General features: G+C 34.4%; 1 protein-coding gene across 1 annotated transcript in view; it reads left to right on the top strand.

Annotated features, from left to right (window-relative positions):
• Window positions 1–12,532, top strand: part of kifap3a (kinesin-associated protein 3a) — a 34,032-nt gene extending 21,500 nt beyond the window's left edge. Inside the window, 9 exon segments of the mRNA NM_001004644.1 lie at window positions 1,128–1,236; window positions 1,307–1,419; window positions 1,528–1,693; window positions 2,865–2,990; window positions 3,077–3,175; window positions 3,281–3,366; window positions 6,189–6,375; window positions 7,538–7,631; window positions 11,294–12,532. Coding sequence (NP_001004644.1) covers window positions 1,128–1,236; window positions 1,307–1,419; window positions 1,528–1,693; window positions 2,865–2,990; window positions 3,077–3,175; window positions 3,281–3,366; window positions 6,189–6,375; window positions 7,538–7,631; window positions 11,294–11,405 — 1,092 coding nt within the window. The 3' untranslated portion in view covers window positions 11,406–12,532.
• The last annotated feature ends 864 nt before the right edge of the window (window positions 12,533–13,396 follow it).

The raw sequence follows: 13,396 nt of genomic DNA, 5'->3' as shown, positions 1-13,396 counted from the left end.
TACAGTATGTGTGTGTTATGAAAAACTAAAATTAATTGTAATTCTAAATTAGAAGCAGATTAGAGATTTGAGGCATTCATACAGAATAGGAATCAGACATTGAAGTTTAAGATAGGAGGAAATAGATGTGCCCTTCATGGCTGAATTGGATGACTAGAGAGATGAAAATCTGGCCACTGCAGGCTGGGGGTTGCCAAGGTTTTGGTGGGGCGACTGAATGTTGCATGTGAAAGCAGGGCAGGTGCCAGTAAGTCTAGCCACAGTGATTTAGGCTGCAGGGCGGCTGCCATGTGATACTCAGTATGGGACTGTATGCTTTGCATACTCACCGCTACCTCCTCACCGACCAAGCTCAAGCCTCCTGCTTATCGTTAACGTCAGGGGGCAATGTTGACAACCCTTGACCACTTCAACCTGGACCTGGACTTCTGCCCGGTCCCCTTCCCCCTCTGAGCTCCTTTCCTGGACCCCTACGTCCCCTCAGGTAGCAGAGTCCAGTCCTCTGTTCCACTCAGCTCTGGTCACATACTAACGCAAAGTGACACATCGGGTTCGTGTCTAAAGTTGGGATCCGCTTGAGAAAATCAGGAACCCCTGGACGTCTGGGGAACTTACAAATTGGGCTTGGGAGTTTGGAAAGTATGTTTCTGGTCTGTCAGATTTTTTTTGTGGGACAAAGACGAGTCTGATTAGTGTTCTAGGTGTGCCAGAACATTAGCTTTACCACTGTGAGAAAAAAGACATTTTGAAATAAATGGTAAAAAAACATAAAAATGCATAAAAATGGCAGCTTTGGTGAACATGAAAGAGGGGGGAAAAATATGTGGTAGTTCTACAAAATACATGCTCTGTGAAATATATTGCAACATTTTATTAGTTGAACCAAATGAACTTTTCTAGTCATCTCAACATACTTAAGTCAAACTGACATAAAATACATTAAACCTGATTAACTTATTGAAATAAGTTAAAGTAGCATAAAAACATTTTTCATATAATTTTTTACTGCATGTAGACATAACAAACTAGGTTGTGTGGTACTGTGGACAATGATATTGAGTAAGCCACAGTACAAGTGTTTTGAATGTTTGTTTTATTTAGTCATTTCTTCATGTGTCATTTGTCAGGTAATGAAGATGTTGTTTGACTGTGGTGAGGAGAGGATTGATGCTGAGCTCATTTCCTTCTGCATCAACCTGGCTGCCAACAGGAGGAACACCCAGATCATGTGTGAAGGTAAGAATATGCACAAATGCACAACCTAAAAACATAGAAGATCCTACTTAATTTGATGCTTCTTTTTAAGGCAACGGTCTGAAGATGCTGATGAAGAGAGCACTTAAGCTAAAGGATCCCCTGATGATGAAGATGATTCGTAATATATCTCAGCATGATGGACCGTCAAAAAATCTTTTCATTGTAAGAATCAAAATGGAAAATACACTTAAATATACGACTGATGTTAGCTGGATTTATTGTATTGAGATTTGCTTCTTTGAAAACTAATAAACATGGATTGTTTTTGAGGATTATGTTGGTGACCTGGCGGGTCAGATTGGACTGAAGGAAGAAGAGGAGTTTGTGATTGAGTGCTTGGGAACGCTTTCCAATCTTACCATTCCTGATCTTGACTGGGAACTTGTGCTAAAGGAGTACAACCTGGTGCCTTATCTCAAAGACCACCTCAAACCTGGTAAAAAAATGTTTACTTTACGTTGGAAAGTTGCAAGATCTTGTGATATGCAGGGTTCCCACAGGTCATGGAATTTCTGAAATATCATAGAATTTTATATTCTTTTGTCCAAATCATAGAATCTCAGGGTCAGGATTTTTTATTTGTCGCTTTAGGTTTTAGTGTCCATTAATGAAAATGTTAATTTTCTGTACCAAATAGCTGTTGTTTAATTATCACGTTGTTTCACAAGTTTGGTCTATTGGTATTTTTTGTTCCTTTCCAACTCATCAAACATTACCTGTTAACTAAGAGGCCATTTACATGACAATGTTTAACCAAAACTGCAAATTTTCATTTGTTTTGCCTGTTTGTTTAGATGACAACAGCATTTTTGTGACTGAAATACATAAATCTTAAAATGGGCTTCAAAAAGTGGAAGCTTTTGAAAACAATGTTGTTACAGAGTCTTTTGAAACATTGGCATCACGGGTGTGCACAGCACGTGTTTAGGGTGGTATAGATTAAAGGTAAACAGAAACAAACACACAACAATGGTGGAGTATGTGGTAGTGTTGTTGTTTCTTCTCAACTGTTTGCTAATGCTTTATCAGCAAAGTGTGGATTTAGATCACATTAATATCAACAACGGAGACAGATCTTGGACGCACAATATTTCTAGATACACATCAGCGCCAAGCCACAAGTTGTCACTTTCCTACAGATTCTGTTTACTAACAAGGTCACAATGCCAAATACTGGCCTGGCATATGCATTGCAGCATTTTTTTAAACACTGTTTTAAAAAATGTTGAAAATTTTTAAAATACAATAGGAAAACTTTTCAGCTTTTGCCTACATAATTGTCGTGTAAACGTAGTCCAAGGCAAACATGTTAGGAAAATGTAAATTTTATAAGCTTTGGCTAAAAATGACCACTTCAAAGACTGTATGCTCTTGTTTCTTTTTATAAATTTTTCGAAATTTGAGGTAAATTATTTATTGTTGCTCTCATAATGGCTATTAATTTAATAAAAAAAGATATTCGAGCTCAAACTATTTTTACATTAAACAAAACACAAAAACGCCTTGTTCTTTCTTTCATTTGAACCTGTGGAAATTCAGCTTTTTAGTCAATAAAAGTCAGGGAGTTTGACATTTGGCTATAACTTGCCATTTATTTACTGCTTTAGGCTCCGCAGAGGATGATCTCATTCTGGAGGTGGTAATCATGATTGGCACTGTCTCCATGGATGACTCTTGTGCCGTAATGTTGGCCAAATCAGGCATCATTCCTGCTCTAATAGAACTGCTGAATGGTAAGAGACATTCAGATGCTTGGAATGCCAGTTTCATAGTTGTTTGTGACATGTTAGAGAACATTCTCTTGTCTTTCCATCCTCAGCCCAGCAAGAAGATGATGAGTTTGTCTGTCAGATCGTGTACGTCTTTTACCAAATGGTGTTTCACCAAGCCACACGAGATGTCATCATAAAAGAAACGCGTATCCTTTATTTCATAAAAACCTGCTGCTATTTAATGATGGTGTTGTTCAGTCATACAGCGATTTCGCTGTCCAAGTTTTTCTCTTTGACGGTTAACTTTTCAGAGGCTCCAGCATATCTCATTGACCTGATGCATGACAAAAATGCAGAAATACGCAAAGTGTGTGACAATACGTTGGACATCATTGCTGTGAGTAGGAATCTTATGTGTCTAGTGGTGTGCCGTTTCATTCACGTAAACATTTGAGATATGAAGAGAGTTGGTTTGTGTGTCAGTGGGCAAAGATTTAAATACTTATGGGGATTTATCACAAAAAAAGTCCCAGTGTTCAAAATTGGCATGATTGAGGAGAAAAAGCACACAGATTGTGCACAAAGAGTTAATGAATTTTTTAGAAATCATAAAAAATGGGCTGCTGGTAGGACAATTGTTTAGGCCAGTATTTATTGTAATTCATTTTGTGATTTAATCAAATTTAATTTAAATTAATATTAATATTAATTTCATTTTTTCATTTTTTCCCTTTTTATTATTTATTAAAATTTATTATTTTTTGCTTTTAAAAATTATTAGATTTTATTTATATATTTTTTAGATGTACTTATTTTAGGCATTACTGTTAAAATAATAAGTAATTGCTTTATTACAGGTAATTGGTGACATCTGTTAACTTATCTAATAGCATCTGTTAAGGGCAATAGGTCTGTTAACACTTCAGTTTATTAACATAATTTTTAGAATAGTTAATTGTAATGTGATTTTACAGATAAAACTTAACAAAAGTGTTTTATATTTATTTATACAAATAAATACGTTTACTTGAAAATATGAGAAAGCTTGAATGCACATATAACAATATATAATATAATATATATCAGTCTATCATAGATTTAGTTGTCTTAAATCTTACATTATGTTGACATAAGACAAAATCAGGTTAGGTTAGGGTTTGGTTACAGCTACGTAAAAAATTAAGCAATAAGAAAAACTATTCTTAAAAGTTTTAGAACAGGTTTTTTAAAGTTTTGTTAAATTTCTATTGTTCAATTTTTTATTTTCTTCAACAATTTAACAATACCATCAGTTTACACATTTTTACATTCTTTTAACACCCCCTTTCCCTCCCTTTCCAAGAGCGGCAGTTACTATAATTAGATATTACTATCATAAATCCAGTAAATACAGATAAATGATATAAACTCAATAAATAACAAAGCACACATACAGAATATAATAATAGTAAAAAGTACATAAATATAAAAACAATGCAATAATAAATAAATAAATAAATAAATAAGTAAGTCAAATTTACCATGCGTCTCACCACAGTCACCTTATTCATCCTCCAAAAATGACAAATAGTTTTCCTATCTATATGTCATTTTTTCATATGCTGCCACCTTCCCCAATTTCGTAACCCATTCTTGAAATGATGGTGGACCTGCTGAACACTGTCCCCTCATAATGATTTGTCTACAAATCATAATACTTATTTGAATCTTCACACCAGACCCCAATAAGAACAGGTCTCCCAGTACAAATAATTTAGGACAAAACGAAAGAAAAAATATGGTTGTAATTGTGCACTTTAACCCAGAATTCCTGTATTTTAGAACAGAACCACAGGACATGCATTAAGTATCCTTCTTTACTCTCACATCTCCAGGATTCAGCAGAGTCCAGCAACCCAAGCCTGAAAAGCCTACTCAGAGTCCAATAAAAATGATTCAAAATTTTAAGTTGTAATAAGCGTACTACTATTTTTCTTGACATTACTTTACAGTTTTGGCAAATTTTCGTCAAATGTTCATTGCTAAATGTACAATTTAGATCTTTACTCCAAACAATTTTAAACACAGAATGGAAACTGCGGCCCATCTTTTCCATTTAATGTTTTGTTAAATGTAGTAAATGTAATAGATTTGTTACAGTAACACTGTAAAGAACCGCCTACTTTTCTTCCTTCTTCTTTTGAGTAATTTATAATGGAGATCATCGTGCCTATTCAAAGCTACTTAATAAAATCAGCACTTCATTGCTAATGATAAATATGACACATGTGGTTTGTAGTCAGGGTCATTTGACATGAAAGACTATTGGATTGAATACCTTTGCTATCGGGTTAAATGTTTAAGCTGTCCTGAAGCAGCTCTGTCATATGTGATCTGTCCCAGACCTCAGATTAATGCAATTAGGGCTGGTCTTGAGGCCAAGGGAAGTGTTCCATACATCTGATCGGAAAAGGCCATTAAAGCTGTGAGCCACATCAAAGAGAGAGGAAGAGATGCCTGCTTAGTGTCACGTGGGCAATTGAGGACAGAACACAGATCTGCTGAATAGCACAGATTCACATGCAGTACATTTCTTTACTATTTCAATACAAATATTAAAATCAGTTTTTCTTATTAAAAAGTTTTTGCTATTTTTTTTGCCTTCATGGAAATGATTTTTAACCAAGACAGGAGAAGTAATACATAATTGATTTTTACATGCTATTTCTGGATAGGCTTTGAGAGTTTTCACCAGATTTGTTTATAAAACACCCAACCCTCCTACGGATCCAAATGTTCAGTAACGTCATGAGCTCAGCCAACTGAAGATTGATTAGCCGGGGCATCGGACCACATTCATTGCTCTGATTAGCTGTGGGAGTCTTTAATGCTTCACAATGATGAATTTGTGCATTGGCAAAAGGTGTCACTGTGCCTGCCGGTGACAATAAGGCTTGGTTGAGGCCTAGACCTCAGGTGACTGTCAGAACCCCAGGGCTTCCACCCCATGTGGGGATGATTAATCAGAGATCTGGGCTGCTTAGCTTAGCTATTTCCACCAACCTCAAAGAGGTTTTATTACACTCCGTCCCTGTTGAGTTAAAATAAACAGCTACCATGTTATCCTTCTGCCAAGGAACACAGCGCACCTGATTCATCCCATGAATTTGGTATAGCGCATGCAGCGAGGCAGTACAGGCAGAGCCTTTCTGTGCCCTGTGCTAATACTTCTGTCTGTAGGAATATGACGTGGAGTGGGGCAAGAAGATCCAAAGTGAGAAGTTTCGTTGGCATAACTCACAGTGGCTTGAGATGGTGGAGAACCGGCAGATGGATGAGGCAGAGCCTTTTATGTATGGAGATGATGGAGAGCCTTTCCTCCAAAATGGTGACATCCTGGAACGGCCCGACCTCTTCTACAGTGCAGGTTATACTGGGCAGGGATTTTAATAAAGTAGTTCCTGTGAAAAGGGTGTTTGAATGTGTGTAGTGTTGATGAATAAATATGCACACTGCAAAAATGCTTTACTTACTTAGAGTTTTTGTCTTGTTTCTACTGCAAATATCTAAAATTTCCTAAATCAAGAAGCATTTTCTAGACTAGCTGAAAATATTTGTTTTAGGAAATATTAATTCAAAATGAAGTGTGTTTTTCCTTAAAACAAGCTAAATAATCTGCCAGTGGGGTAAGAAAAATAGAGATTGTTATTTTCAGAATATTCTAGAAAAAGCTTCTTGATTTGAATATTTTTATATATTTGGACTAGAAACAAGACAAAACTCTTAGTAAGAAAAGCATTTTTTGCAGTGCAGCTTTTGAACGAAAGATGCATTGAAAACACACCATCGTTGTTTCTTGTACCTTGAATACTCTAGCAACATAAAAACAAAGAGCATAATATGATTCCTATATATATATATATATATATATATATATATATATATATATATATATATATATATATATATATATATATATATATATATATATATATATATATATATAAATCATTGATTTTATTTAGTGTTTCTATAGTATTCAGTTCTATTTAAGTTTATTTGTAAAGTGCGTTTCACAATAACTATTGTTTTAAAGCAGCTTTACAAAAGGTGCAAATTATTGCATTACAATCAAAATCAGAAAAGTTAAGGTTATTAGTTACTATGAATTTATTGGTTGTTAATAACTTAAATTAACCAATTAACTAGTACCTACATATTATATATAATATAATATTATATAATATATAATATACATATAATAGTTTCGACATCTGATTATAAACCACTGGCTTGCTTGGTTTGGGACTTGTAGAGATGCCTATCAATTAATTTGTTTTTCAGTGTTTGGACTTTTAGCAGTGAAATTTAAACTACACTGAACTCAACTAAACTGAACTTCAACTCTGAAAACTGGACTGACGCAGTTTCAATTTACTAGAACTTCTATGTTCAGCTGCTTTGACACAATCGACATTGTAAAAGCGCTATATACATAAAGATGAATTGAATTTAATTGAATAAGAAATAGTTATGATGCATTTTCTTTCTGGCTGTAATTTGTAATAGCTATTTTGTGATTCCTGCAGATGGAATAATCCCAGCAGATGGTGCCATCAGTCCAGAGTTCTTCACCGACTATCAGAATGGAGACCTATTAGGACAGCAGGGCTTCCCCAGCAGGTATATTTAAACATGATGAATCAGTCAGGCTGGCTGCAGAGGATGTGTTGGTTCTGTTATTTCTGCGCCGCACACACATCCTTGTCTTCCAGTTTTGTTGCCTTAAGCAGAGCAGGGCCCAAAGTGCTGCGTCAAAAGGGTCCTCCGGCATCCCAGCAGGCCACAGCAGTCCTCCAACAGCAATACCCTCAGCTTTGAGAGTAAACACAGCTCCCTCTATTTAGCCTTTTCCAAATCTGCTTCAGTTGCCATACACCTACTGTTTAGGGGTTTCAGCAAAGCACTAATGTGATGACTTGATAATATGATTTATGGCGCAGCCCACTTTGTGTGAAAAATATTTGAGCTCTTTTCCAACACATTGATCACAGAGGGGATTATTTGATATGGGCTCATTAATGATGACTAGAATGAGTCCATCGAAACGTTAGTGTAAAAATAACAAAGAAAATACGTGGATCCAACAACAGTTAGAGCTTTTTAAATTATTCATCAGCCTGCAAGGGGAAAACATATACATTGTCATGAAGTCAGAAGAGAGGTGCTGAAAAATAAGGAGCAAGTGAATATGGGCAACAGAGGAAGCCATGCTTTTTTTGTATTTTTTATTTTATCACAGCTCTTTGAAAGCGATACCTGTAGAATACACCGAGAGCGCACAGGGAATTGGGCGGCCTGAAAGTGTGGTTTTCATTTTGTCCGTGCGGTGTTAGAGATCCAGGTTAACACAATAATGAAATCCAGCCTCAGTTCCCCTGTGCTGAGCCAGGAGCCAGACACGCTGGGAACAGCTCTTTTAAAAGCCCTTAAATAGAATTGCTTGTATTTATAGATTCACAAAAAGCAATCTTTCATTTAGCTCATAAAGAACTCATAAAGAGGTTGAAAAACACAAATTCTTGGCTGCATTTAAGGAAATAAAATACATATAATAATACAAAAAGTCACGTTGAGGTAATTAATAATATATGTTAAAGGAAAATAAATCAATTTAAAACTACGATTACGTAAACATTATTTATAGCACAAATTGCGCAGTTGCCATAAAAAAGTTCTTAAACACTTAAGTCAGAGAAAATATTTATATCTCATTGCTTTAAAGAGCACTGAACCAGGTGTCATTTGTTTATTTGACTTTTCTTTGGATACTTTCTGTTGACAAATGTTATGTAACAAGTCCTCAGTTAATGTGATGAACTACACCTGTGGTTGCTCTGCCGGGACACCTGGGTGAACTTATGGGGAGCTGACTTTATATATTCACTAATGCAGACCAGTTGGTTTAAAGTAATAGAACAAATGGCTAAATAATTAAAGGCAGCTCTGAGAAAACCTCGAGCATCATTTTGGCAGATAACACATGGGTTGATATATGTACATATTAACAATTATAATATACAATTATACAAATTATACGATTTTAAATGTATATTTATTCACTTTTTAAATTAATCTCACTAATATTATTGTGATATAATAAGAGTAATTTTAAAAGCTTTTTATGATTTATTCACAATACAGTTTGTAAAGTAATATTTTCTGTCTTTTAGTAGATATATTATACAAGAGACTTGCTTTGTTTAGAAAATATGTGGATCTAATTGGATTTGCATTGTAAATGATGATTGTAAATGAAATATATTATATATATTAAATTTTTAGTAATGATACTTCTAAAATCCTTCCATATAAATCCGCAGATTTTTTTACAAAATTCTCTGCAGAAATAGCAAAAAATGGTCACAAATTCTGTATGACCCTACTAATAACATACTGTATATGCACAATGGCGAACAATTTCTTTTCACTATTTAGGCACCAAAGGAAGGGCAACTTTGATTCTTTCCTGTTTAGAAGTTTCCGGCATTTTTTTACACAGTCTCACCTCAGTGTTAACTGTCAAGGGCAACTGGGGCCAGACTTGCGGATCTTATTTCCATCCAGCCTCAGATCTTCAGATTATCACCAAACGTGCTGTTTGGTTTTTCAAGTGTAAAAATAATGACAATGTAGAAAGCCAAACATTACTTCTATCACTAATTACTTTGTTTTAGGTTAAACTATTAGACAAATAAACAACATAGATACAAAAAAAAATAGAAATAGAAACGTCATATTTTGTATAACCGAAAGAAGACTTCACATTTTTAGTTTTCCTAGAAAGGATGACTGCATCCCTTTTGAATGAATGATTCACTATGACGATCATTGTACTGTAACACAAACACATTTTTTAAGGCTTGTCTCTTACCTGGACACTCTTTGCATTGATCACCTAACCTACAACCCCATCAAATCTTTTCAACATACTATGTTAGTTACAAGCTTCGGTTTCACCCAAACTCTCCGACATCCAGCCTTTTCTCCTCAAGCCTTTTAACAGAGTCTGAAATTTCCCCAGACGGGCAGTGATGTTCCTCAGAGAGCAAAGACAGGCTTGCTGCCCGGAGAGGGCGGGAAAAACACATGAAACCGATCGCTGGAAATGATTTGGTCTAAAAACAACACAGCATTATGGGAGCTGGAAGGGGTAAAGCAAACAACTCATATTTTAAGAGGACAGGCCACAGTTATGAGTGTGTGTTGTTAATTAAGAGGCGGATTATACTAGTTTATCTATTTCAGCTCGTGTGACATGATCCCATTGGCCAATTGCATCAAGATATTACATACAATTCTATTTATTTATTTATTGATCGATTGACTGATTGTTATACAAACTAAATTTTAACTCGTGAACACTCCGCTGTCTGTAATATAATACAATGTCATTTCAATGTAATATGTGGCATGTTCCAATTGCTTCTTCACCGTGATGAATATAACAACATATGTTATTTAATATATCCTTTTCATGGTTATAAATGTTGAAACCTTTTAATTGGTGAACACTTGTGCTAGACAAAAATAATCTGGATTAATCACATACAAAATAAAGTTTGTTTTGACATAATATATATATATTTTTTAAATATATTTTTATATTGAAGAATTGTATTTATATTATGTTTATATTATAGAAACAAAACTATACAAAACAATTTTGTTACATAGTTATTTCAATTTATACATCATTTGCATCAAATACACATACATTTTATATCTAAATTAAAAAAAAAATTTCAAATATATGCATGGATGTGTGTATTTATATATACAATATAAAATATACACAGTACACACATTTACATTTTGTCAAAACAAATGTTTTTATTTTATTTTATTTTATTTTGGATGTGATTAATCACAATAGATTTTTTCTGGAGTTAATTTATTTGGAAAAAATGTGACATGGGGAGTGCCTCGCAGTATATCATGCATTATATAATACATCACATCATATTGTTAAAAATAAATAAATTTTAAAGTAATGTAATACACAATATTTATCAATTTGCCCATTTGTATTAATTAATTAATTTAACTCTCTTGGTTTTTAAATGTAATTAAGTAATTGTAATTTATTTGTAACCAACTCTGGTGTGAAAATTTATTTAGACATGTAGTTTTGAGGCAGTTTGTTTTCATCTGGTTTGCAGAATCAGAGCGCCATCTTGTGATGCCTGCAGCATTTATCTTACCTTTTTACAAGCCATTTTTAATGAATTAGGTTTGAACATGGTTTATGTTTTTGACAGCTGTCCGTTTCTCTTTCCCTCCAGTTCTTTGACAGACGGTTATGGACAGACCGGCGTGAATTCAGCACGTCCTGCGACAGCTTATGGCTTTCGACCTGATGAGCAGTTTTATTATGGTTATACCGCATCACGGTAGGAGAGTCAGGAACACCTAAAACCGCTGAAAACCAATTAAATGGATCTCAAATAATACTAGTTAGCTCTCTCTATCATTTCAAGTGAAAGCGACACTACTGATTTCCTTCATCGTCAGTATTTCTTTCTCTAAAATATGTGAGTATTTATTATTTATTTCACGTCTGAATGTGTTTTAAGCAGAATGTTCTCAACCAAGCTTATTTTGCAGCCCTCGTTTTGAGCATAGATGGTGTAGTTTCAGCTTTAACTTACTATGTATTGCTTGTAAACACTGGGGAAACTAATTGCCTTTTCTGTGCAATATAGCAAAAGTAGGATATCAGTTGCATGCTCTTTCAGTGAGTTAAGTTACAGTATGAGCATTAGAAAACCAATGTGTACATTAAATCTGTTTATCTGCATGACATTGGATCAAACAAGTATTGTACAAGCCACAAATGTACAATTGTCAACATTTCTTCTACTTCATGTTGTTTCAAATCTCATCTTTGGAAAACAAATAGAGTCTAAACATATAATATCAAAGCTTTCATGAAGAATTCATTGATGCTTGAAAACATTCATAAGCAGCAGTTTAATCCAGGTCTTCTGAGGGGACACAATTGCTTCATGTGATAAACTTGTATCTTTGTGATCTTTGTAGATTTGTAACAACAGCAGGATGAGCAAATAATGACATCATTTTCATTTTGCTTAAATTTTGCATATGTTTACATACACTGACTGACCATAAACGTCATTTCAATGATAGTGGGGCCCCACTGTGGTCTCCCTATGAAATTGCAACAGGTTTAAGTGCGTTTTAGATACAGCAGGTCTTAAATGCATCGCATCATAGTGACAACGGGAACAAAAACTTTCTACACTAATGTGATTGTGCAAAACAACGTTGCCTGTTATTTTGCCTTTGATACTGTACACATCTTGGCTTATTATGGTGCACTGCTATCTACTTCACATGCATTTTGTAATGTAGCCAAACTCAAGTGTTCTTTCGATGTGCATTTTAGTATTTATGATACTGAGTTTCATTAGTGCCTGGGAATTTTGTCGTAATTGCTGTTTTATATAAAATGCCTTTTTATTTAATGTGGTGCAATATCAAATACAAAGAAAAACATGTGTACACATTTTCTTTGTGTTTTCTTTGTAACTCCTATGAATAACTTGAGATGGAGATGTTTTTACTCTTACTTAATTGTGATGAAATTCCAAGCATCCCATTCATATCATTCACTCCCATCATTCAAACATTCCCTTAAAGGGCGTCAGTGCTCATTTAAAGAGGTATTGATGGACTTTTTTTTTTTGATCCATGTCACAGTTAATAGTCTAGTAATGCCCAGAACTAAATATTTGATTTTAATCTCTATATATAAACAAACAAAAAGATTTGAGTGGTTCTTTGTATCTTCTGTGTCACAGTAAGTCAACAAACGGCACTGTACTGTAGTTATGTTACAGACCCAGATTCTTTAGCGAACACACCCGCCAAGTCTGCGCTGTGGCTTAAACAGTTAGGCCTGCCTGGTTCATGCAAGACTCTGATGCAGCTTTGCATTTTGGGTCAGTGTTCAAGTTCTTCGACTCTCATTGTATATGTACTGTCTGAATGAGTTGATTTATATATATATATTCTTTGCCCCATGGGACTATTTTGCTCAAATGACTAGGCCTTTCATGATATCTATTTTTTGCTGTACTATGTATTAAACCAAAATATATTGCAATTAAATGATATTATTGTCATTTTAAGACAATTATATACCACTCATATAAAAACAGAATGACAATATAATATCGTCACAATGCAAGTACACTCTTTCAAAGAACACTAATATTTTATTTTTAGGAATATTTCATTTAATTATAGTTATTTTAATAATTTATTATTTAGGCATTGATATCAGAATGTGAAAGTGCTAGGTAAAAGTAGCAAAGGCTGTGATATCTGCTATCAGATCTATTTTCAGTTTTCAGACAGCCACA

Source organism: Danio rerio, chromosome 20 (assembly GCF_052040795.2).
Source record: "Danio rerio strain M-AB ecotype USA chromosome 20, GRCz13ab, whole genome shotgun sequence".
NCBI lineage: Eukaryota > Metazoa > Chordata > Actinopteri > Cypriniformes > Danionidae > Danio > Danio rerio.
The sequence above is the reverse complement of the archived record's forward strand: the minus strand, read 5'-3'. Positions and strand labels throughout refer to the sequence as shown.